Below are 24,380 nucleotides of genomic sequence, written 5' to 3' on the forward strand. Positions count from 1 at the left end.
TTTAAATCACTGTTCCAGTCTTTTGTCTCGCTTGCAAAGGTACAAGCATTTCTGCCTCAAATGATGAACAGACATTTTCACACATGTGCAAGTGTTGCCCATTTCAACCTGCAGATGGCAGCACTGGAAAGCACTGGAATTGATGAACATCACCAATATTTACAGTATACCAATACTAATATCAATTCAATATTATACAGAAGTTAACTTAGAATACCAAAGTTGGCTTGTCATGTTGAAAGCAAACTTCCATGGTCAATACAACCATGGTCAGAAACTGTGTATGGCTTTTGTATACAAAATATGTATTTTACATAAACTATATATAAACTATTCTGGAATTGTTGCGGGCCAACTGAGAAGTGGACATCCACGAACAGCCACTGATGAAGACACAACTAACGTGCTGCTTGCATACATAGTCCCTTATGTATGAAGAGTTTTGGGACACTCTGTAGTTCACATCACAATTTTGTTTGCACTCCAGAAAAGATAATCTGGCTCTGAAAATTTGACTAATGCAAGTCTTTTCTGAGAATAAATAAGGTCATGATACATAGATACACAAGGTCAAGAATGTACTGGTCATCAGAGCAATGTCTCAATTTTATAACAAATGTTGAAACAGATACAAACAGTCTGATCATATTTATAGATACCTTCACATTGTGGATTGTAGATTACTGTCACGTGTGAGGAAATACAGATATGCTCTTCAAAACCAGAACAGTGTTTAAAAATATCCAAGAAAACTTTGAGAATCTACTTCAACAGTAGACCCTAAAGAAATTCAGGGGGTGGGTTTGCATGCATTACATGAAGGATACATAAATGAAAAATAGTACCAAGGCATAATTGAGGAGAATTTCATCTAAACAGCCAAGACTCACTCCTAATCAGCCCTAAACATACAGCCAAAATAACTCTAAAAAAAAAAAAAAAAGCTGGGTTTCTGAAAGAGAAGGTGAAGGTGCTTGCGTGGGCTAACCAAGCTCCTGACTTTGAATCCCACTGAAAATTTATAGAGGGTTTTGAAATTGTGGGTCCATCAGAGGGACCCTCCTAACCTTGGAGAATTAAAGATGATTAGCTAAGAGGAATGGGCTAAAACTGACATACTGTGCTGTCTGTACTCACAGGATTTGATGTAGAGATGGAGCAATTTAAAAAACATGATCAGCATTATAAGGCCATTTCATTTTCAGTAAAGCTGTAGAATAACCATATGTGGGGCATATATGTTGTGTAACAGCATGTTTCAGTGTATCCCTGATGCTACAGGAAATTGTAAATAGTAAAAAATTATATATTCAAGTGTTATGGTGGCCCTTGCACTTTACCAGTTCTAGAGGTTACATAATTAAGACTACAGCTGTTTTACCAGATGTATAGCATCCTGTTTTCAACAGCTGTGCAGTGGTTGAGTTGCCATTTAGTTTGCAATTTAAAATACTTCTATCTTCACATGAAAAAAAAAACAATCATCATAGCATAAACAAAAACCTATACATATACAAATATAATCTTACATTAACAGACAAATCCAGTAACTCTTCCATTAATGAAACAAATCCATAAGATTTCCTTGGATAACGGTGGCTTTATGACTATCAGACAATTAATTTCTAGATATATCTAAATATCTCTTCTAGATAACTCTTTGATAAGCATGCTGATTATGCCCACATACATACTTAATGTTATTTATCTATTGAGCTGTCAGAGAAGGATGACTGTAACAGATTTAGGAATGTGAAGATTGAAATGTTAGGGGTCATGAATGCTATTTGTAGTGTGGCTGTAGCTACTTTTTTCATCATCATTAAACATTAAAATACAAAAAAAAAAAAAAAAAAGGTTTTCCTAAATTATTTTCATTTTTGAGACCGATATTCAATCAGGTCATAAAGATTAATGACAGTATACTGGGTTTACTGTTGTTGACATTTCAGTCATTATAATGTTTCTAATATGAACTATACAGGTACTGTTCAACTGAATAAATTATCTTAAATCTTCAGCATCCTCTTTATCCTGCCTGGACAGGGTCATGGTCAAACTGGAGCCTTGTCCTGGAACACTAGGTGTATAGGGCAGGAATATAACCTAGAAGAGTGGAGTAACATCTCACAGCAAGAACTGACAAATCTGGTGCAGTCCATGAGGATGAGATGCACTGTAGTACTTAAAACAGCTGGTGCCCCCCAGGGACTCCTTATTCCATTTCTGTTTGTCAAATGAAACTTGTTCAGTTTATGTCTCAGTTGTTGAATGTTTTTATGTTAATACAAATATTTACACATGTTAAAAAATTTGCTGGTAATGAAAACAGTTGAATGTGATAGGATGTTTCTTTTTTATATTTAAAAAAATATATTTATATTATAATTATATTTATATATTTTTATATTCTTTTTAGTATATTTAATGTATGTTTGCAAAAAAATTAATTAAAGTGTTACAAGGGTCAACAGATACAGGTACAATAATAGATTGTGTTATAGATATGCTCCATAAAACAACTAATGCAATACTGTGTCATAGTTAACAGTAGTTATCAACAGGCGGGATTCTTTTGTGCAAGTGTGCATCAAACAGATAGATCATTATGTGTCACTGAAGAATTTGCACAGTAGACAAGGTTGACGAAAGTGAGATATATGACATGTGTCTGAGAAAAAATTTTTCTTGGGAGATTTAGTCATAGATACACAGGTGTGTCAAACAAAGGTGGGGTAGGCAAAAGTAGAGTGATTGGTAGGTAAGAAGTTGCAACACCAAAAAACAGTTGTTGGTACTATGTTGATATTATTTTCCCACCAGATGGGTTACACATAAAACTGTCTTTGGGTCTTCAACAGGATGATAAATACCAGCAAATATGTGTTCTTTTTTATTTCCCATATAATCTGAAATATTCTAAATAACTTCACCATAACCACAAGTAAAAAAAAACCCAAATAACTTTTGTTAAAAAGACTATGATTTCCTGCATCGTCTCAGACAAAAACTATTGCATCATAAATTATTACAATATTCATATACAATATTGTTCACAGGAGAGAATCTGTGTTCCAAGTTGTTTTTTTTTTAAGATGCTATTGAACAATAGTATTTGAATGTAAATATACTTCCATTGTGTTAATTCCACATTCATCCTGTGATTTTACATTTAAATATCCATTTTACAAGCTTCAGTCTTGTGTCATAGTGATTGGTTGCGATATCAACAAATTTTTTGACTAATTAGTTACTTTCTTTTAAAACGATCAACAGCCCTATTTTTTAAATTTTTTTTTATTAATATGGCTTACTATTTTTACATATGTTTTACTGTAATGTGCAATTTTGGATATAGCACATGTGACTGATAAAACCTCAATTGATGTGAGTGCAGCACTTTCCTGTCATCACTTCTACTGCTGAACAAATTACTGACTACGTCATTGACTGGTGGACCTCACAGCAACTGTAAATAAAAAGAAGGGCTTGAGAGAAAGACAAAGAACCTCATGGACCACAATAAATGCAGTATGTCAACAGACAACAATACTCCCCACCCACTCAAGCATACCTTCTTTTCCCTAGGACTAGCATCGTTCCACATCCTAAATTCAATTTCATCAGCAACATTATCTAAATTATTTGGCTAGTTTTAGAGAGCACATGCATTATGCTCCTACAGGGCAAAACAATAGAGAAGACAGAGTTTTCATGTCTGAACAGAGTACAGGTATGTAAATAGGGCCATGGGGCACATCACGCCCACTCAACAGAGATAAGTCAAGGAGAGAGCAAGAAAAAGGAGAGAAAAGGACAGATAGATCATTTAAGATCATCTTTTTTTAAGGATTAAAGTTCAGTACAATGAAAAATCCAGCACATCATATTTTATTTGTTTTTAACAAGGTGAACGATCACAATTAAGAATGTGCTTGCAAAGTGAGAAATGAACCATACAGAGCAGGAACAAAGCTATAACAATTTTACACAGCAAAATCCCCCATGTTAATTAACACCTAGAGTGTTAACTCTTTCAAAGTTTTCATTTGTGTCCAATTGGACCTAAAAAAAAACCCAAACAAACACTATAGGTGTTAATTCTGTGGATTTTCTGTGTGTATAAAACAGGCAGTGCAGTCCTAACCTTGATAAATCTCACTACAGAATTTGGCAAATTGAACACACTCTAGTCATTTTACTGATATAAATTTCCCAGAATAAAAAAAAATTACAATATAAAGATTTAAGAAAGTATTTTAAAAAAGTACTTTTCATAGACATCAATCTCAATAAACACTCAGACTTCAACCAATATACCCCAAACATTCAGGTTTCATAACAGAAATTCTTTAAATGAAACATCATTTTCTAGAAAAGTTCCAGACAAGTTAATATTGCTGAAAGTTGCAGTATCATTTAGTTATTTAATATGATGCATTATTATCTTTAGTGTATGATACATTGTAACTAACCTACCACTGACAAGCATTTTCCAGTTTGCCCAGAATGGTATGAAATTGCATTAATTGTATTACGTAAATCGATTTATAGCTATTTATGTTGCTAATTAAAAAAAAGAAAATAAACATAATCACATGTTGACCCAAGCATGACCCAATAGCTGTTTTCATGGAAACAATGAGCAACAATTTACATTCATATTGATTTTTACTATACCAGGTTTTAATACAACACCATGACAATACATCAGTTACCAGGTGCTGGAACAAGACTTATATTCTGCTAAGTTTAGCCTACTTAGTAGCTATGTCTCAATGCCTTTTCTGTAAGCCATGCATTTACACTTGGAAATTCAGTGAGCTGCAGGGTAAAATCAATATCCTCATGATGTTCTAGAATGGCAAAAGACTGTGTACAGCTGACAAATGTTTGCACCTGTCATTTAATTTTTTCTCAATGGCTGACATACCAAGTAAAATGCCATTTAGTGCTAGATATAAGTGCTAGACATTAATTTGAGGCTACCCTAACTATTTGGCAAAAATCCCGTTACTAGATAGTAAAGTAAATTGTTTATGGTTTTAACCATTATATACAGAGCAAGAATTGAGACATAACTTTTTACTAATAGGCTCAATATAACAATACAGACCCATTAACAAAATAATATGGCAATGCTGAAAAACATAATAGTGTATGTATATGGTGCTGTCTAGAAATATTTAGCATCCTGCTCACATTTTTGTTAAATCCCACAACCATCTACTCCAGATAACAGTACTGATGTTTAAGGGGAGAAAACCTGTCACAGTAGTTTACAATTCAAAAATATAAAAAGAAATGAATCCCATGAACTACCATATGATAAGAATGGGCAATGCCCATGACATTGGGAAAACAGACACATACACAACAGTCAATAATCTTGCTGCACACTGCTGAGAGTGGCCAGAAAAGACAGTGGCCAAAAATCCCTGAAGATTAAAAACAAACTTAGCTCTATAGGAATTTAATTAAGGTGCAACCTCCATCAATCAAGTCCGATATCATGAACAACATACTTTGTTGAATTGCACTGTTGATTTCCAGGTGTACCCTTCCTGTATTCAAGGGCAGATTGTGTTGCACTAGCCAAATCTCACAGCTGAAATATTCAGCTATGAGTTACTGTTCTTTTTTCTTTCCATTCCTTATTTACATGCATGCAATTACATCCACACAGTCCCAGTCTTTATTTAGAAGCTCAACTCTGTAAAATCCTCTTTCTGGAATCCTTTCTGTAAAGAACAAAAAGAAAAAGGCTCATAAGTAAATGTAAAGCCAGTGTAGTGATTATTTGGTGTTACAACTAGAGTGCCACTGTACAAATGCTAATTATTAAACAAGCATATACAAAAGCACAAAATAAAAACCCTGAAAACACAAAAGCACATTCATTTATGTTTCACGGTAGAACACAACTGCACTCAACAATATCACAGCAAAAAGTCTTATATGGAATGTTAATCATTTCACTTATGACTTTAACTTAAATAAATTAATTAATTAATTAATAAGCTTAATTCATAATGAACTTCATAATGAACCATTACTTTATTATTGTAATAAACCATTACTTAATGCAATATACCATTACTTTATTATTATTACCTAGTACTTATTAGTCCTTTATAGTAGTGAGGTAGATGTTAAGATAGTAATATTCGTTCTTGCTTCGTCCCTGCATAGTCACTCATTTTTTAGATTTTTGTTTTATACTAACAAAGGCAGGTTTGTGAAATGGAGTCATTCTGTGGTGTGTTGGGACACGCTCCTGAGGAAATCACCTGACAGGTCTGGGTTATAACTCCACCTATACTTGATAAAGCACAACCACATTCGCACACACCCTGTGCTTTTAATGTGTGTGTGTGTATGTGTGTGTGTGTGTGCATGCGTGCGTGTATGTGTGTCTGTATGTGTATGTGTGTGTGTGTGTGTGTGTGTGTGTGTGTGTGAGAGAGTGTGTGTGTTTTTTTAAAACTGGAAAATGACTACAGGGCAGGGTGGGGAAACGTGTCTAAAATATGTTTTACAGTAAACTCTGACACACGGTTTTTCCCAAAACATGTTACTGTCTCAGGGATGTTTTTCCAGTTGAAAGTTTTTAGAAGCCCCATGTTACTAACAGGGCAAACGTGACAGGTTGGTACTACAGCATAGTTCTGTGAAAGCAAGAGTAGAATTTTGAACAACTGCAGCTAGAAATCCACACCACCAAAATGTATATTTACTATGCTTTATGCACATGAGGCTCACTATTGCATTGTTTTACAATTTTTTTAAACACTTGTTTATATAATAACAGTAGTGAAAGACTTTGAAAGACTTTCCAACAGTGTACAAAGGTGTCAACAAAGCTACTTTGAATATTAGATGATAGTCTGGTTGTCTACTATTATTGTATTACTGCAAGGCATTTCTGGCTGTCAGCCCTGTAGGCTCTTTAAGTAAGCTTCAGCGTGTTCAGAAATAAGAAGCCTGGCTCCTTACCAGGTCAAGAAAATCAGGACACATTATACGTGTCTTATGCTAGCTACACTGGCTGCCTATTTCATTCCTGAATCACTATAGCCCATCCCAAGCACTTAACTGGGATGAGCCATGCTTGCTGTTAATCCTCAGAATTAGTTGCAGCTCAGCTGGTAGAATTTACTTATTTCACTCTGGAATAATGTTTGAGCAAAAAAACAAAATAAAAGCCAGCTGTTTTTAAATCCAGATAATATTTATCCATGATTATTGTCTTTTATTTTATGAATTAATTTTTTTATGATTTGTTGTATTTTTATTGATTTGTAGTTATTTTATTGACACTTGCAAATTATTTCATTAACGTACCTTATGATTTTTAACGTATATTCACAAAATGAATTTAATGAAAGTTCCTTAATGTAGTTAAAGGTTAGTAGTCATAGTAGTCATAGTAGTAGTTATAGTAGTATTGTAGTAGTACTAGTGGTAGTAGTAGTATTCAAGAATGCGGAAAATATCAATAAACATACAAACAAACAAACAAACAAACAAACAAATAAATAAAGTGTCCAAATTGTATACTACCAGTATATAACCAAGGTAGCCCTAAAAATGGCATCTTCAAGTCTGCATACAGGTTCAAAGTGAATGAATCTAATATATCCATCTATGAATTACCTTTTTGTAATCTTTGTGTAGTTTTTTATATTGGAACATGTTGCAAAGGACCGTAGCTGCTGCTTTGGATTGCTTCTGTTTGCCTGAACTGAAATGAAAAAGGAAGCATTATTATTTTTTTTTTAAGTGTTGTAAATTGAATGGTTCAAGAGAGTATCAAACATGGACAGCTTTCAAGCATGCTGTTCTCATTACACAGTAGCAGATTCTTTCTGTTACATGTCAGTGAGGGCCTCGTACCTGTTATCGTGAGAGTTCCTGATGCCCACCAACTTGGGCAGTCCATCAAAGAAGGCTATATCTCGTGCAGCTACCTCACTACAGCTTACAAGGTTGTTAAGTGCGCCACAGATATTTATAACCACATCAGGGGAAGGGAGCTTCTGAGTGCCATCAGCTGGCAATATCGTCACTAAATGTGACACCACCTTAGGGGCTAAGATAGGACAAATAGCAAAAAGGGCTCTTTTATGAATGCTGTAAACTTCAGTGTTTTTATTTTTACAGATTTTTCTACTTCTCATTAGATTATAAGAATGACACCTGTACTCACCCAGGCTGTTTTTGTCTCTGGAGTGACGGGACAAGTTCCTGAGGAAGCCAGTGAGAGAACGAAGTTCTAGATCGTTGGTTGTCTTCAGCTTATCCAGAATCACAGGCAATATATGCTCCTGCTCTAAGGCAACACGACTCAGGATGGATGGCCACTAATTGCATTTAAATTAAAAAAAAAAAGAGGAGAGGATGTCTGGATTATATAAACTGCCAGAAATACCTAATAATGCTAACAAAAAAAGAAAAGTTCATATCACAAGATTACATATCTTGTAGTAAATATTTCACATTATTAATACATGCAATACTATTCCAAGAAAATCTTATTTGTAATAGTTGTTGTGGTTCTGCATGACTGGCATTTATTTATTTATTCATGGTTTTGATGTTTTGGTTAGCTGTTGATTTGACATGAGGTACACTTACTACAGAACCAAACCAAAAAATGCTTGAGGGGTAAGATATGGCTAAGCTTAGTTGTAGCATAAGTGGTTACTAATCTACAACATACACAATACAAAAGAGTACTGTTACATGACAAAATAGTGAAAAGAACATGACCTAAACCTGCATTATGTAGCCCTGCATATTAGCTAAATATTTACAAAACTCTTTGACCTGGAATGTTTAAAATGCAATAACAGACCAATTTTATTGGTTTATTTTAGCTTAGTTTATGCTGGTACTGCTAAAGAAGCTCATGCGCAGTATGGTATGGTAAAAATCCTTAGACATTTAGGATGTGATTAATATATAAGCCATGACACTTAATAGAGATAGCAAAACTATAAGCTATTTTTGAAAAAATACAAGCTGAAATATAATTTGCCATGAGAAGCTAATTTTGAAATGTCCACCTACTGAAGATTATTTTCTGTCTGCACAGTTGAACTAACTGGATCACTGATGATATCCAGACTTTGAGGAACTTTTTATTAAGTCCTATGTTAAGAAAATTAGTCCCAATTCCATATAATTCTGTGTTTACATGAAATTCCATTTTCAGTTCTGTGGAATATTATGCAATATACTGTCTTACCCTTCTGTCTCCAGCAGTAATGTTCTGCAGAGCTCCAGCTGCAGCCTCTCGTGTAGTACTGTTTGTTTCACAGCGGGTAAGGACAGCTTGATAAAGGCCTACCACCTTAGGGTGCCACAACCACTCACATCCCCTAGGCACCCGGGTCACCTCGGTAAACGTAGACAGGTCATGATTCTGACTCTGCGTGTCAGGGAAAAAGAAAGATGTCAAAAATTACACCAAAATGCAGGTGATAGAGTTACTGATTACTGATGTCTCTAGCACAGAAACAAACTGGAAATGGAATGTAATAATTAAACATTATGAAAGAGTATTTTATAAAGTCGTCCACATCCAGTTGAGAATAAAATGGAGACAAAACGATACATGTACTATATCTCTAAGGGAAAATTTAGAAATGTCACTTACGCCTTTTACTTTCTTGCTCTGTGGAGTGAAGCAGCCGATGGGCTCTCCTCGAGAGGAAACCTGATTTCGACTGGTGCCCTCCAAGCGCATCAAGACTGAGGGGGGAATCTCATCGTACAGCTGATAGGACAAGTTCCTCAGCACACACACCGCATTCTCCACTCCCTGCCACACAATGTGTGTCCATTAATATAATGTCTTTACATAAAAATACACACATAAAAATTTTTTGGAATGCATTTGGATAAAACAGGTAAGACATAATTTATGGTGGCATGCTTGTCCTGTACACTTAGCTGACCTTCTGCTCTACTCTAGTGTCATCCACTGCTTTCTGAATGTAGCCCACCAAGGCCTCAATTAGTCCAGGAGTTTCCCTCATCTGCTGACGGGTCACTGTGTTTATCGAACTTAGGTTCCTGCAGTAAAACAGGACAGGACAGTTAGTGAGAAGGCATGTGTATCTTTTGCAGTCATGGATATTAGGTGGGTACGTAAACACAGAGAAAAGAACATAGACAGGAAAATTAGACAGGGTGAGAATTACGCCTTGGTACATGTTAGAATTATGTGTAATTGCCCGTCATTTTATTTTTAAGACTACAGGGTTAGCGATTGTTTTGCATATGCATGAGTGTGAGTGCACCTGAGGCATCCGGTAGTATTGAAGAAAATGTCTGCCTCTGAATCATTGTGCTCGATTATTTCTCTTTCTCCAGTGCCTGAGAGAGGAATCAGTATATCTTCAGTCAGCTTTGGAAGTGTCTCCCTCGCCAACTTCTCTTTCAGGTTGTCTTTAGAGGAGAGATTCCACAGAATTCCTACAGAGAGAGAGAGAGAGAGAGAGAGAGAGGTGGGAGACATAAGAGTAAAGATGTTATTGTATTGTATCACTTTAAGATAATGAGTGCAAACATACAAAAAGCAACTAAAACCACACAATTACTGTAATATGCAACCTTGTATTCACAAGACTGAGGTATTCACTTTATAGCACAGAATTATCTGTAATTGTAGAGATCAAAGCTTGTCTAGAATTTCTGTACAATCTTTGTTATAAAAACAAAACCAAACCCTGTAACATAGGATTTCTATTTCATGAACATGTAAGAGGGATTTTGGATTACACAGAGTTTTAACTTGAACCCTTTCAGAAACATATGGGGCCATCTACTGCAACTGAAAATGGCCCTGTCTTTTCTGGTTATTTTATTGAGCTGTTGGCTAAGAACTTTGACCATAATTACTCTGTAGAGAAAAGAGAGATGAGGCCGTCATGTGCACAGTGCATAAAATCAGTTATTCTGAAGAAACTTAACAACTTAACAACTGGACCACTGCCAACTGTGAATCTTATTCACACAGTACACGGGCAAGTACACAGTAGCAAGTGCCTGACTCATGGGCCTCATAGATTCACACAAACAAGTCAAGACAACGCTGCTTAACAGTCAACACCCTTTCACTGGGAGAGTACTGCCAACGCCCCAGAAAACACACACACGTGCACACACACATGCACACACACGCATACACACACATGAGCACACACACGCATGCACACACACACACACACAAACACATACACACAGATACACACACATACACACAGACACTCGCACACTCACACACAAAAAAACCTGCACGAACTGATTTATTATTTAAAAAAAAACTTCAAACACCACATAATTAGTAATATACAGTAGCCATAAGTAAAAATACTATTAAAAGTTTTCGCCACATCATGTATGCAGAAAATAAAATGCGTACATGGATTTACAAATTGACCTATGGTACCCAGCGCCACTCTGTTGAGGATTACAGTTTATTACAAATATGGTTGTGTTATGTATGATTTTAAGTTATATAACTTATCACTGTGTCTACCTCACCACACCCATAGTAAAGTCCAGCCTTTAACAATGCTGCCCAAGGCCAACTTTGTGATAGCAGTGCACAATGGCAAACAGCTAAACACAGGTTCACACAGTAGCTGATTGATTTTTTTTTTTTTAGTTTTCTGATTCAAGATAAGCTATCCCAAATTCCCATTTCCCAAATCCAACCATGTTCAGTTTCTCTCATCAAATTAAAGATCAAATATCTCAACGCATGTGTAAGATCAGTGATCTTGTAATTAATTCACAATCAATAAGTGCGCAAAATATGAGCTAATTATTATTAGTTACAGTGCTGATTAATCCCTAAGATAACAAATGCTTACCAGTGATGTTCTTTTGGAGTTCATCATCTGGTTCTTTCAGGGCTTGCATAAGCTTAGGGATTCCTCCAGCTTCGATGAGAGCCACTTTGTTTTCCATGTTTTCATAGATGAGGTTCCTGGCTGCTCCAGTGGCATATTGTTGCACCCTCTGTGCCTCACTGTTAAACAACTGAACCAGTAGGGGTATGCCTTTCAACTGGTTCACCTGAGAGAGACATTAAAAATGAGTATTCAGCACATTATAGTACTCTTGCTACTTCAATAGGCTGGTAATAAAATTCACCAGCTCTTACTTGTTTCTTGGCATCTTTGTTGTGGTAGCACTCATGTTGGATGTAAGCAGCTCCAAGTGCCTGCTGGTCTTTGTCAGATGACTCAAGGTAGTTCAAGGCAGTTGTCATATCCAGGGCACCCAGTCTGTGTGACATATATATATATATATATATATATATATATATATATATATATATATATACATATAGAAAGAGAGAGAGAGAGAAAGAGATTAATTTTTCTAACATTTACTTTTATAACTTTTTTTAACTTATAACTTTTATAATCATCTTAAACTAGTGTGTGTGTGTGTGTGTGTGTGTGCATGTGTGTGTGCATGCAAGTGTAAATTTGTGCGTATGTTTGAGCATGTGGGTGACATTATAGAAAGTATGTTTTTCTCAGGGTGTGTTGATTGTGAATCGGTTGGACTGGTTTGGGTGTGTCTGCCTGGAGTCTCACTCTTCACACACACACACACACACACACACACACGCACATTGACATCAAACACACTCAGTCCAGCTAGGTGAGTGAAAGTGAATTTGTAAAGTTCATTACCTTGTAAATAACCTGTTAGACATGTTTAAAGGCTGTATGTCCTCGTTGAATTTTGTCCATATCCACTAAAAAGTCTTTGCTTTTTCCTAGTGTTTTCTCAAGAAATATAACATCTTTGAGACTTTATTATTTATTATTTTACAATTTTTATCAGATTTATATAAGAGGAAGCTATACCTATTTTATGCAAGGTGTTTGCATTCACTGAAGTAGTATGTTATATTTTGAGTAGTAGAAAATTACATTGGGACAGTTGTGTTTAATTAATTTTGTTTCTGGATTCTATTTTACCCCTCCTAACTGCCAGGGGCAGTAAAAACACCTGGCTGCTAAGATCTTCAACAAATTAACAGTGACAGTATGAGTGACAGTATGATGTAGTATTTAATATAAATTCTGTTGTCATGCGACCATTGTTCCCTTTTTCCTTCTCATTCCATACACGATGGACCTGATACGCACCATCTGTGTAACAGCTCTAACTCGCTGGAGATGTGAAGCTTTTATCACTAAAGGGGTCTGCCTTGGAGCAGTTCTCCATTGGAGGGAGACAATTATCACTGATGCCTCTCTCACTGGCTGGGGGCATTGTGTTGCCATAGAGGCACAGGAGGAGTGTGGAGTCCCATTGTGAGAGTAGAACACATCAACCAGCAGGAACTGAGGGCAGTCTATCTGCCCTCAGATTCTGGTTACTGGTTCTGAGACATTGTCACCTGCAGGTCCATTCGGAAAATGTTGTGACAGTAAAATACATTAATCACTAGGGTGCAAGAGGATGGATGGCACTCTCCAACTTGCACAAAAACGTTTCAGGTGGGTGGACCCAATGGTTGGCCTCACTGAGAGCAATACATTTGCAAAATGATGCAGTGAACGCACAGTCAAGACAGTTCATATGCCCAGGAAAGTTGACAGAATTCCATGGCAGCTCCAAATGGTTAGCTGTGCCTGTGGGTTTGCCCCCTCTTAGTTAAAAGCAGATTGATAACTGCAACCCTGCAGTCCTAGAGACACTCCTGAAAGCAAGAGCCCTGTAGTGTGCATTACTGGATCCAGTGCACTGCCCAGTATCTAAAGTACTGGTTCCTTGCTTTCCTACAGGGTCAGCTAGACAGTGAAATGTCCCAATCTATGATGAAGGTCTATGTGGCGGCTATTGCAGTGTGCCACAGTACTGTGGAAGGTAAAGATCTTATAATGCTTGTACATGCTCAGAAGAAGGCCCTTTTACCCAGTAACATAGGTGACTAGCGTGTCATGAATCCCAACCTAAACGTTCCATAATTAACTTTCCATAATTTCCTTGGTAAACTGCATTGTGTAGCTACATAAAATATGAAAAGTGACAATATAGGATGAGAACCTTAACTAAAGACTATCTTTCTAAAATTATTCAATCATGGGCAAAACTGAACAGAGCTTGCACTTGTGTGTGTGTGTGTGTGTGTGTAAGTGTGTGTGTGCGTCTGTGTGTGTCTCACCCGCTCAGATTTCCCATGCTGCCTGTCATATCCATGCCATCAAAGACATCTTTGCCTTTGCCCACACTGATCACACTCCTCATGGAGGGCGCACGAGATATCCTCCCCTGCTTCATCATAGTCAGGTTACCCTGGGAGCCGTTTCCACCAATCACAAAGCCCCCTGTACTGCTTCCTCCCTGCATACTCCCCGCTGACACAGAGTAGCGACTCTGGCGATTCTGGGTGATCCTGTTGATGGTGCGCTGCGAGGGGCCTTTGAAAGTTTGGCGTATATAGGCCTCCTCACCCATGTTGACTCCAGTGCCTCCGTTGCGAGCCAGGGTTCCGCTGAGGGAACGGCTTATGGTCGGCATAGTCGCTGAAGTCTGCCTGGCCCCAGAGCTGAACTCATTGACCGAGGCAGAGAATGGGTGTGAATATGTGCTTGCATAGCCATTGCTCATGTTATAACCTGCCTCCTGCCGTGAAAAGTTGGCCTCCTGGTCTGATCCCAGGCTTCCCTCACTGCCATTTCGTGCCATCCAAGTGGTAACCTGCTGTTGAGGCAGGGAGTGCAGGCGTAGTGAGTGTAGCGATGTGGTCTCTGCGTCAGCAACCCCACGGCTCATGGAGCGCATCGTTGTGCTTATCGGATACTGCTGAGACTGGCTGCTTTGGTAGCCACCTGCCATGCTACCCATTCCTGCCATGCCACCCATGTCCTCATGGTTATACATCAGTCCTCCAGCAGCCCCTCGACTCATCTGAGATCTAGTACCATAGTCCATGGCCGAGCGAGACGAGTAGCCACTGCTGGTCTGCTGAGATGCACGGTGGGCCTTGTGGAGATCAAACGTGAGAAGCATTACAGCCATATACAGTACGGTATAAATAATCAATCTATCATATTTAAAAAAAAATAAAAACACATTAGATTGAGACTGAAGCCTGACAGATGCATGTTATTTTTACAATTACAGATGTAACATTAATCAGATGCATGTTAAATGACTCATTCAAGGGAACACAAGTGTGGACGTTTGCTTAGAGAGAACATGTGAAATATCTCACTCAGGTACACACTATTACTGCTCTGCTCCTGTTAACTCCTGCAGATCTACACTCACCCACTGTGTGCCTTATCCCATTTTGCATAAGCACAGTACATGTGCTTGAAAATACATTTTATCAAGTCATAGGTAATGCTAAAATGAAGACAAGATAACAAACATGGAATTCTCACCATTACTGGTCTGGTGGTGGAGGAGTGCATATAGGACTTTGAACTGAAGCTAGGATTGAAGGTCTGGTACTTCATCATTGTAGCAGAACCACCGTACTCTAACATGGAGAGAGATTCAGAGAGATTTATTATTATTACTGATGCCTTTAAGAAATCAAATGACTGCCGAAGACAAATTAGCATCTCTTTGTTAATTCATGACATAAATAAATAAAAAAAGTCATGAGGAGTTGTCCTGCCTGTTCCTATATGAGTAAGGTTCCAGTATGAGAATGGCTGTGGTTACAACACTCATAACCTTATGACTAAGTTACTTCCCCTTGTCAGCTCTCAAATCAAATAAATGAAAGCTAGACAAAGTGCTTAGTACAACCAATCATACAGAAGCCACAGCACATTTTTACAGGCTAAACATCATGTCTTGGACCACAGGAGGGGATGAAGTGCTTCATTTGGCTTCCATGAAATATATGTATGCTACACAAAACCAGTCTGTATCTTGAAGATCAGAAGAATCAGGAGGATAATGAAAAGAATTACCATGCACAGAACTACTACAATAAAGGAAACTAACTGGAATTTGTTTTACAAAAAAAGCAAACAAACAAACAAACCTACCAGAACCACTGCAGAACCACATAAGGTCTAATTAACACTATGTCTCGTAGGTCTGTACTATAACAAAAACTCACCACAGCTTTATTTATTCTTTACTGTCACATCAAGCCAAGTTCTAAGTAAAGACATGTATGGTGTACACCAGCTGCAGGCACTACACGGTCTAGCTACAATCAGTGTACTGGATTAAAAAATTATTAGTGCTACAGTGTTGTTAGTACTACAGGTAGTATTTCAACATGAGTCAAATATCTAAAGATCAAGCCACCTTATCATCCACTGTGTGTGTGTGTTTGTGTGAGTGTGAGAATAAATGCTTTCTGTAGGGCGAGGTAAAGGCGGGGCCGTCAGCAACAGGCTGACAAACCGTAGGCAAGGGGAGAAGGGGTGGAAAACCGGTCTGATAGCTGTGAGCCACTCCTTCTGTCCCTGCCCAAAACACATAGATTCAACACACACACACACACACACACACACACACACACACACACACACATATAAATAACATTCCACACCTTGCCACACCCTACTTTTCCCTATCCTTGAAAATATATAGAATTGAGCATAAAGACAAACTAGATATTTATCATTTTAAACCCTATGGAATTGTTTAAAATCAATTTTGACCTACAGTTGGTCCAAAATGCAGCTGCTAGAGTTCTTACCACATCACGAAAATATGAACACATTACCCAATTTTATCATCTCTACAACGGTTACCTGTTAGGTTCCGTATGGATTATAAAATACTGCTACTCACCTATAAAGCTCTAAACGGCCAAGCTCCTTTATATTTAACCAATCTTCTATCATGTTACAATCCTTCACGCTCTTTAAGGTCGCAAAACTCTGGACTTTTGATAATACCGAGGATATCACAGTCTACCAAAGGAGGTAGAGCTTTTTCACATTTAGCTCCTAAACATTGGAATAGCCTTCCTGATAATGTTCGAGGTTCAGACACACTCTCTCAGTTTAAATCAAGATTAAAAACACCTTTCTTTAACCTAGCATTCACATAACACATCTCATAACCTTTTTATGCAGTCATCTCTGATAAAATGATAATTGCACCTGGTTATCTCTGCCTGAAATTTATTGGACAGCAGCCACGCTAATCCTTCTCCATTTATTTCCTGTTTCTACCTCGTGATGCTCGTCCCGAGGTAATCAGTGAATCTGCCAGCTCCAGCTCAGTACCAGCCTCTACGAAGTTTCCAGATGTTGCCAACACCTGCGAAGACTTTGGATGATACCAACACTCTACACGTGTCGCTCCTGGGATATCAGTGGGTCTGAACCGTTTTGCTCTCCGGGCCGGCCTAAACTGTCCTGGTGCCCTGCTTCGGGAGTTCTCGTCGCTTGGAGGCCAGTCACTGTGGATGAGGATGGCCACATATGGACAGTGTAGGGACACTTTGAAGTTTTCGAGATGGCATTGGACTGCAACTGATGTGGGCAGTTTTAGTGCTGTGTCTGTTTGCACCCGGGTCTCCATCAGCAGACAGCGCATGAGTTCAGCAGAATAGACTTCATGTTGAGACTGTGGTGAATCTCCTCATTACACCGCTGCACTTTTGTTGTATCATGTAGCACACAGTTAGAGAATGGATTTATTTATAATTACACTAGGCTGTGTTACTCAGATGAGGATGGGTTCCCTTTTGAGTCTGGTTCCTCTCAAGGTTTCTTCCTCATATCTCGGGGAGATTTTCCTTGCCACCATCACTGTCGCCTCTGGCTTGCTCATTAGGGACACAATTATCAATTTAAAATTTAGATTGGAAATGTATATGTTTCCGTAAAGCTGCTTTGTGACAATGTCAATTGTAAAAAGCAGTATACAAATAAAACTGAATTGAATTGACCTGCAAAAACTCAGCTAAATAAAATGTCTCTTTCACCTGAAACATACTCTTGGCATTTCACTTTTGAGACCAGGTTACCTTGTACAACAGCATTTTCCGATTCGAAGTATGTGTTTCTTGATTTTGGCTAAAGGCCGAGAAATGTGAGGCTGTTCTGACTTGTTAAGGCTCAGCGTAAGCTCCTAAAGCTTGTACTATACTAGATCATGCCAGCCACTGTCCACCTATTAAGACTGAAAGTTTAATCCGAGAACAATTACAGTACCCTTTCATAAAAACAAAAACTCCACAGCTAATCACATCTGTCATTCATACGACATTAACCAAGTAATTCTAAATACTAGAGTTGTATGCATTTTCAGTATTTTGTCTGCCTTAGTGGTTGAAATCTCTTGAAATACTGCTAGTGATACCTGTTGCAAATACACATAGAATAACTCACAGTAGTATTTTGCCTGCCAAAATGTTATGTAGTCTTAATATACTGCTTACCCTTTACCTAAGCTTTCATTAGCCTTGAACATACATCACACAATTCATTCTCAAAATGAAAAAAAAAATCTAAATAAAAGATAACACCTTGAGGTCTGATTTGCTGCTTTGAAAACGTACAGATGAAAGCACACTTGTTATTCGAGATAGAGAGTTTATTGTACTAAGCACTTTGTCCAGTTTTCAGTCTGTGCAATTTAGGTCCTTTGAGAGGTGACAAAGAAAAATAAACCAGTCACAAGGTATGTGCGCCTTAACTCCGTCCCCCATTCACTTTCCCCTCTAAGTTCAAAAATACCAAAGAAAAGGCTACAGATGAACTATGCCTGTTTCAGCCTGTTCAACATTAGTTCAATGTGTGTGTGTGCGCGCGCGTGTGTGCATGTGTGTTCAGCCAGCAGACAGGAAGGTTGAACTCACGCAAGTGCCTATTAAAACAGACACCACCAAAGTGTGTAGTTTCATACCTAGTTTCAATAAAAACATTTGCCATTGTCATACAAATACAACTCAACCCTAAAACCCATGAAAACTATCCTTATATTCCATTCCACAGTCAAACATCACAATTAGCTTTAACAGCAAGTTGTTTCATATCACTGCAAGCCATTTATTCTGAGTGCAGTGCTATTCTTCATTCTTGTGTCACATACCATGGGAAATGTTTGCGTATTACAGATGCCAGGTCAAATTTAGACCTACTTGTTGGGACTGTTGGTGTGTACATGGGGTGATTCCAAACTTTATGCACAATCTTTTCCCAGTTTATTTGCTATTTGTTGGTCTCACAGTCCTTTATTAACCAGTAAACAGAACTACAACTATAAATAAGCCATATTTAGCCCGAAGAGAGTGCTTAAAAAAATAATAATGTATGTACAATGAAAAAAGTACATACATTATGTACTCATGTATACATAAGTATTATGTAGGCTATTATGTATACATTATTATGTATGTACTATGAAAAAAGTACATCATAAGAGCATGTATAGCTGTGAAAATCAAGGATTATATAACACCACATACAATGCACAAGCAAGACATCCATGAATCAACACAACACACAGGCTAGAACGATTAATATGTTAGTCCAGCCAGAAAAAGAGAAGTCAGAGAAATGAACCACACAAATCCTGTTAGATTTAATGGGTTATTATAATGAATATCAACGTGTATACTTTACAGTCGAGTGCGGCACAATATAATACACCTTGTAGTGGTTTATAAATACGTTCATGGCTTTTATCTCGCAAACATCCGGGTTAGTTGGATTAGAAACCTGCTGAAAATTTCCGCATTAACTCGCTGCTGTCACACACGCGCAAATAATTTATTACAGACATCAGGAAGAGAAACCGGCGACGTATGAATGTGACTTTTGGTTATCTCACGACTATTTGTTGTCAATTACACAACAGAACACAACATTTATGGTCGAATATGTCAGGTAGCAAAATTACTATCCAGCTAAGAACAGTCCAAACAACAGCTCACAGACCGGAGAGAAGTTACTGTAGTTAAAGTTAGCAGAATTAGGTTATGATAGGCTACATACAGATATATTAGTGAATAACAAGTAAAAGTGTATAAAGAAAGGGCGTTTCAGGGCTGGGAGCAGGTAGACGGTGACACACCTGAGGTGGGGTACTGCGCGGAGGTGGACGTGGAGGTGCTCCGCCGGGGCAAGGTGGATTTCTCGGCTAGTCTCTGGGCCACCTGCTGCTGTACGCGCTTGACTCGCGTTGACTCGTCCGAGTACGCGCCGCCGTGCGGGAGCTGAGTCTCCGACGGCACGGCATACGTACTCACTTTGGAGCTGTTTGGCTGCAGAGCCGAGAGAAAGACACCCTCAGACACCACGCTCATGGCGAATCCGTCCAACTCAGTAACCGTACCGAGAGCGAAGTGTAGAGACAAAATAAACTACACAAGCGAAACGCGACGAGTCCTATCGGTGTGTCGTAACGCGTTAATTCAGCATTAGTGAAACTTTCCTGACTATGGTAATGCCAACGAAACCGACGACAGAACAGCTGAAGTGAACTTTGCTCTAACAGATATACAGAGACGTGTGCATGTCGCAGGTAGAATGGAAGAATGGGTGGAGTCTGTGGCTGACTCACACGTTACCTGATCCAGGTTAAACTAAAGCGAGGACCTGTTTCTGCCTGTGCAGATGTTTAGATTAGATTCTTATTAGATTCCTGTAAGTATAAATTTGTGACTAGTGCACATATTGTAATCAAGGCAGAGACAATAACACATAGGCTATGTAGCCTGTGTGTGTGTGTGTGTGTGTGTGTGTGTGTGTGGACCAAATGTCTCCCCACAAAACAGGAAGATCAGACAGGTTTGATCACTGTGCACATCCTTGACATGATCCTCTAAACAGAAATGAACTAAACTATGTTACACGCAAATTTCCGCTGCAAAGATATCAGCAAAAGTCTGTTTTTTACCCCCCCCCCCCCCCCACCCATTATATCTCATTCTCATTTTAGATAGCTCATTGTGTCTACTTGACCAAGAAATTACACATACTGTATATTATAATCATTTATGTGTCTACTAAAATATTTTGTAACTTATCAGGATCATTGTTTTTAATAAAATCTGGACAAATGTGGTGGTCATGGAGAGAGAATGGTTTAAAATTGAACTAGGGCTAAAATTGTACTTTTTGGTAGTGTAAAAAAAAGAAGAAGAAGAAAGCTCTCTTATTCAACAGATGTTGGTAAATATCCACATATTCACATGAAAATGATTTCCACCTCTATACAAATCTAAAACAGAAAATCAATTGTTATTAGCTACATAAACAATGCACTTAAACATAAAAGATTATGCATCATATTTCTTACATTATTATTGCACTATTGATTTCAAAAGGAATCTATGACACTACGGAATATAAGAATATATAAATATGGCATAAAATGGCTGGATTATCTCTTCTTTCTCTTCAGTTATTTTACTACAGCCTGTTCTAAAAATCCCAGGCATGAGGACAACTATAGTAAATGTACACCTTGTACACCTGTTGTGGAAAATCGGAACTAAACACATATGTTTTTATCACAGATTTTGTTGGTAAACAGATAGAAACCCTTTGTAGTACCATTATAGGTTTTCCATCTACAGCTTTTGTGTGGTAGCCTAATACAAAAAGTGTTACTGTTGTACTTGGTCCAGCCAAAAACTTTAAAAAGTACATGATTTGGAAGTTTCAGAAGTGAAACTGTCACTGACAGACAAATAAATGGCTCATAACTAGTCGGTGTTTATATATTTTGACAATCTTGATGAAGATTGAAGAGAGTACTGATAGGTGTGGCTGGCTTGTTGCATTTTTGTCTCCATTTATGGCTGTTGTCGCTCAAGTGCCTAGCAACGGAACTAACAGTTTTTGTTCCTGTATCAACATATCTTTTAAACCAACTGTTGTCTGCAGTGCATGTTTGTTTTCAACTATCATGGAAACTAAACAAATATAAACAATATAAAAAAATCACATAAGCACTCCCTCATGGTCTCGGTAGTTTGGAAACACATAGATATTTCAGAATATATATAAAAAATAACATTTAGCAACTATGTACATCAGATTTAGAGAATTAATCTAAGGAGCTTTATAGAGTCTTATCAGATTCTTTCACTGATATTTGAAAACTACTGTGTTCATAATTTCAGAATCCAGTATGCACCTTACATTTTGAACTTTCTTTGTATTTGATTGTCAATAGAATGAATAAATATACCTAATACATCCATTACTCCTGCTATTCTGTCACACAGGTTTGTAATGGCACAAAAGCAATGCAAGCACAATACAATTCAACAAACAACTGAAAATTTAGAATATTTGACAAAGTTCATCTACTCACCATTAAAACACAATATTGTATGGCAAGAGATAAAATCCACTTAGGCAACACAGGTTCTGTCTCACTGTTTCTGCTCTGAGAGGAAGAGTCCTCTTCTAAATGTTACTTGATCTGATTGTGATTCTGGGAGTGCACAACATATAGGCACAGGCAACTCCCTAGTGAAAGCATGCATTCACTTTAATTATTGAAGAAATAGGATAAGAGAGAGACAGGCAGACAGGTGAGGAGAAAGGGATGACTCAAAGTAGGTGTGAAGGAGTAACAGTTTGGGGTGTGTTAGTGGACTGGAGCCACCTTTACCTCAGCTTCACATATTACATGTCTACAGCACCATTTGACTCATTCAACATCACAAATTGGACAGATGTTAAAAGTAGTCATCAGTAAATGGCACTTGAACAAGTTGAAAATGAAAGGAAGCATAAATTAACATGTCATGCCATTTTGCCCTACTAACAGTTATCTGAATTGTAGGATTATGTTAAGCTAATATATGCGGCTAAAGATGACACTTGACACGAATTTGGAGCTGTCTATACACCTGAGTCAGCATACATAATGCCTTAAGGGAAAGGAGGGCAGCTATGAATGTATCTTAAAGAATGCTGTGCCACCTTGATGTACTCATTACTGTACAGTATGTTCCACTCACTAACAGTGATAACTTGCTAATTTGATGACTTTAGCTGAAATTTGCTTAACTCATTATATGCTGAGGATGCACAGTAAAAAGTGGTCAACTGGTCCATTGAAGTCCATTGTATTTAGGGATATTTTTATGAATGACCTATGACATATGTGTGTACAAAATTCTACATTTTAAGATAAAAATCTATACTTTTACAAGGTCTATTAAGTCAAGAATGTTTTGGCTAGTATATTTTATGTTGGATGAGTTTTAAGCCAATTTTTAATCACTGAAATTTATAGTAGTGCTTGGGTACTTTGCTCAAGTCCCACGTTTCCGTTATGCTTGACCAACACCGAATCGATGAAATTGATCTACCACCAGCTGTCATTTTTGCTGTTCTTGCTATTGATAAGAGACCATAATTTATGGACAGTACAGGTGGATTATAAAATGTTTGAAGATTACTTAAATACTTTAGGGCTAAGGTCTTTAGGGCATTGAACTGTATCTTACACAAGATGAGACTAACATGCACTTTCTCTACATCATGTATGGACATGTTCCTCATCTTGAAAATATTCACTGACAATATCACTGATGATCATGACAGCAAGATGACATCTCAAACATACGACATCAGGCTGATACTGTGTTTATGTACAATTTATGATAGTCTTGATCCAAAGAGAAAGTTTACTTGTAGGCCAGAGAATTCCCTGTTTATCAAAAAACAGTTATTTGAAAAGTTATTTGATCATGATTGAAAGTGATGATGGTCTGATAAGAGGAACGCACCTCTCAGATATCAGTTCCTAAGTTTATTGAATTATTTATCAAATGACTAATATGAGTACAGTGATACATCCATGGTTAAAAGACATGGATCAGGACTAGGTATCTTTGTGAGTTGGAATTGGAAATAAATAAATAAATAAATAAATAAATAAATAAATAATATTTAATAGCTGTTCTGAAATTGCATGGACTATCCAAGAAACTGTGTGCTCAATGGATTAAGAATACATATTGCTTGAATTAATGTTGCTGTAAGGTTTTTTTTGCCTACCATTTCCAGGTTTAATTCTTAGGTTCCCAGTTAGAGCTGGGCAATATGATATAATTTTTTTGGCAATATTTGTGCCAATCCTCTCTGACATACTAAGTATGAAATTTGCAGTAAATAATTCCAGATTTATTTCCATCGTTATATATTATCATCCATCCTCACTATGGTCAAAAACCTTTTTTTTTTGGGAAGGTACGGTAATATTCGGTGTAATGAAAAGACTAGTACCTTGATGTTCAGACAGCTTATGTGATTCTAAAGAATCTAAACTCCTGAATAGATAGTGAGCATAAATCTGAGAGGTGGTCAATTAAGCTATTATTACAGTGTGAAACAAATGTCTCTGGCTAGAGGTTGTTGAGACCACATACTGTAGTATCTTCAAAT

At 37.5% G+C, this 24,380-nt stretch overlaps 1 protein-coding gene across 3 annotated transcripts; it reads right to left on the bottom strand.

The window, feature by feature from the left end:
- Positions 1-3,875: 3,875 nt before the first annotated feature.
- pkp3a (plakophilin 3a) lies at positions 3,876-22,485 on the bottom strand. Of its 3 annotated transcripts, XM_053641761.1 has the most exons (14): positions 22,294-22,485; positions 20,044-20,233; positions 15,429-15,526; positions 14,204-15,024; positions 12,179-12,302; positions 11,886-12,090; positions 10,308-10,482; positions 9,963-10,080; positions 9,662-9,826; positions 9,251-9,433; positions 8,210-8,363; positions 7,897-8,092; positions 7,657-7,744; positions 3,876-5,741 (listed from the first exon to the last, which is right to left on the bottom strand). In XM_053641761.1, exons 1-14 carry the CDS (start codon positions 22,294-22,296, stop codon positions 5,700-5,702), a joined length of 2,562 nt encoding a protein of 853 aa, XP_053497736.1. In that variant the 5' UTR covers positions 22,297-22,485; the 3' UTR covers positions 3,876-5,699. The 3 variants fall into 3 exon arrangements, with proteins under 3 accessions (XP_053497736.1, XP_053497737.1, XP_053497735.1); XM_053641762.1 differs by lacking the exon at positions 20,044-20,233 and having other exon boundaries at positions 22,294-22,484; XM_053641760.1 differs by lacking the exon at positions 22,294-22,485 and having other exon boundaries at positions 20,044-20,510.
- Positions 22,486-24,380: the final 1,895 nt, after the last annotated feature.

The sequence above is a fragment of the Ictalurus furcatus genome, chromosome 14 (genome assembly GCF_023375685.1).
Source record: "Ictalurus furcatus strain D&B chromosome 14, Billie_1.0, whole genome shotgun sequence".
Classification (NCBI taxonomy): Eukaryota; Metazoa; Chordata; class Actinopteri; order Siluriformes; family Ictaluridae; genus Ictalurus; species Ictalurus furcatus.

Bases quoted from the DNA above. Each gene is read 5' to 3' on its own strand.
- pkp3a (XM_053641760.1), bottom strand. From the start codon at position 20,275: ATGAGCGTGGTGTCTGAGGGTGTCTTTCTCTCGGCTCTGCAGCCAAAC. The intron at 15,025-15,428 runs GTGAGAATTCCA...GATCTCCACAAG, and splicing joins CCACCACCAGACCAGTAATG to GCCCACCGTGCATCTCAGCA. The intron at 8,093-8,209 runs GTGAGTACAGGT...GTCCTATCTTAG, and splicing joins CAGAGACAAAAACAGCCTGG to CCCCTAAGGTGGTGTCACAT.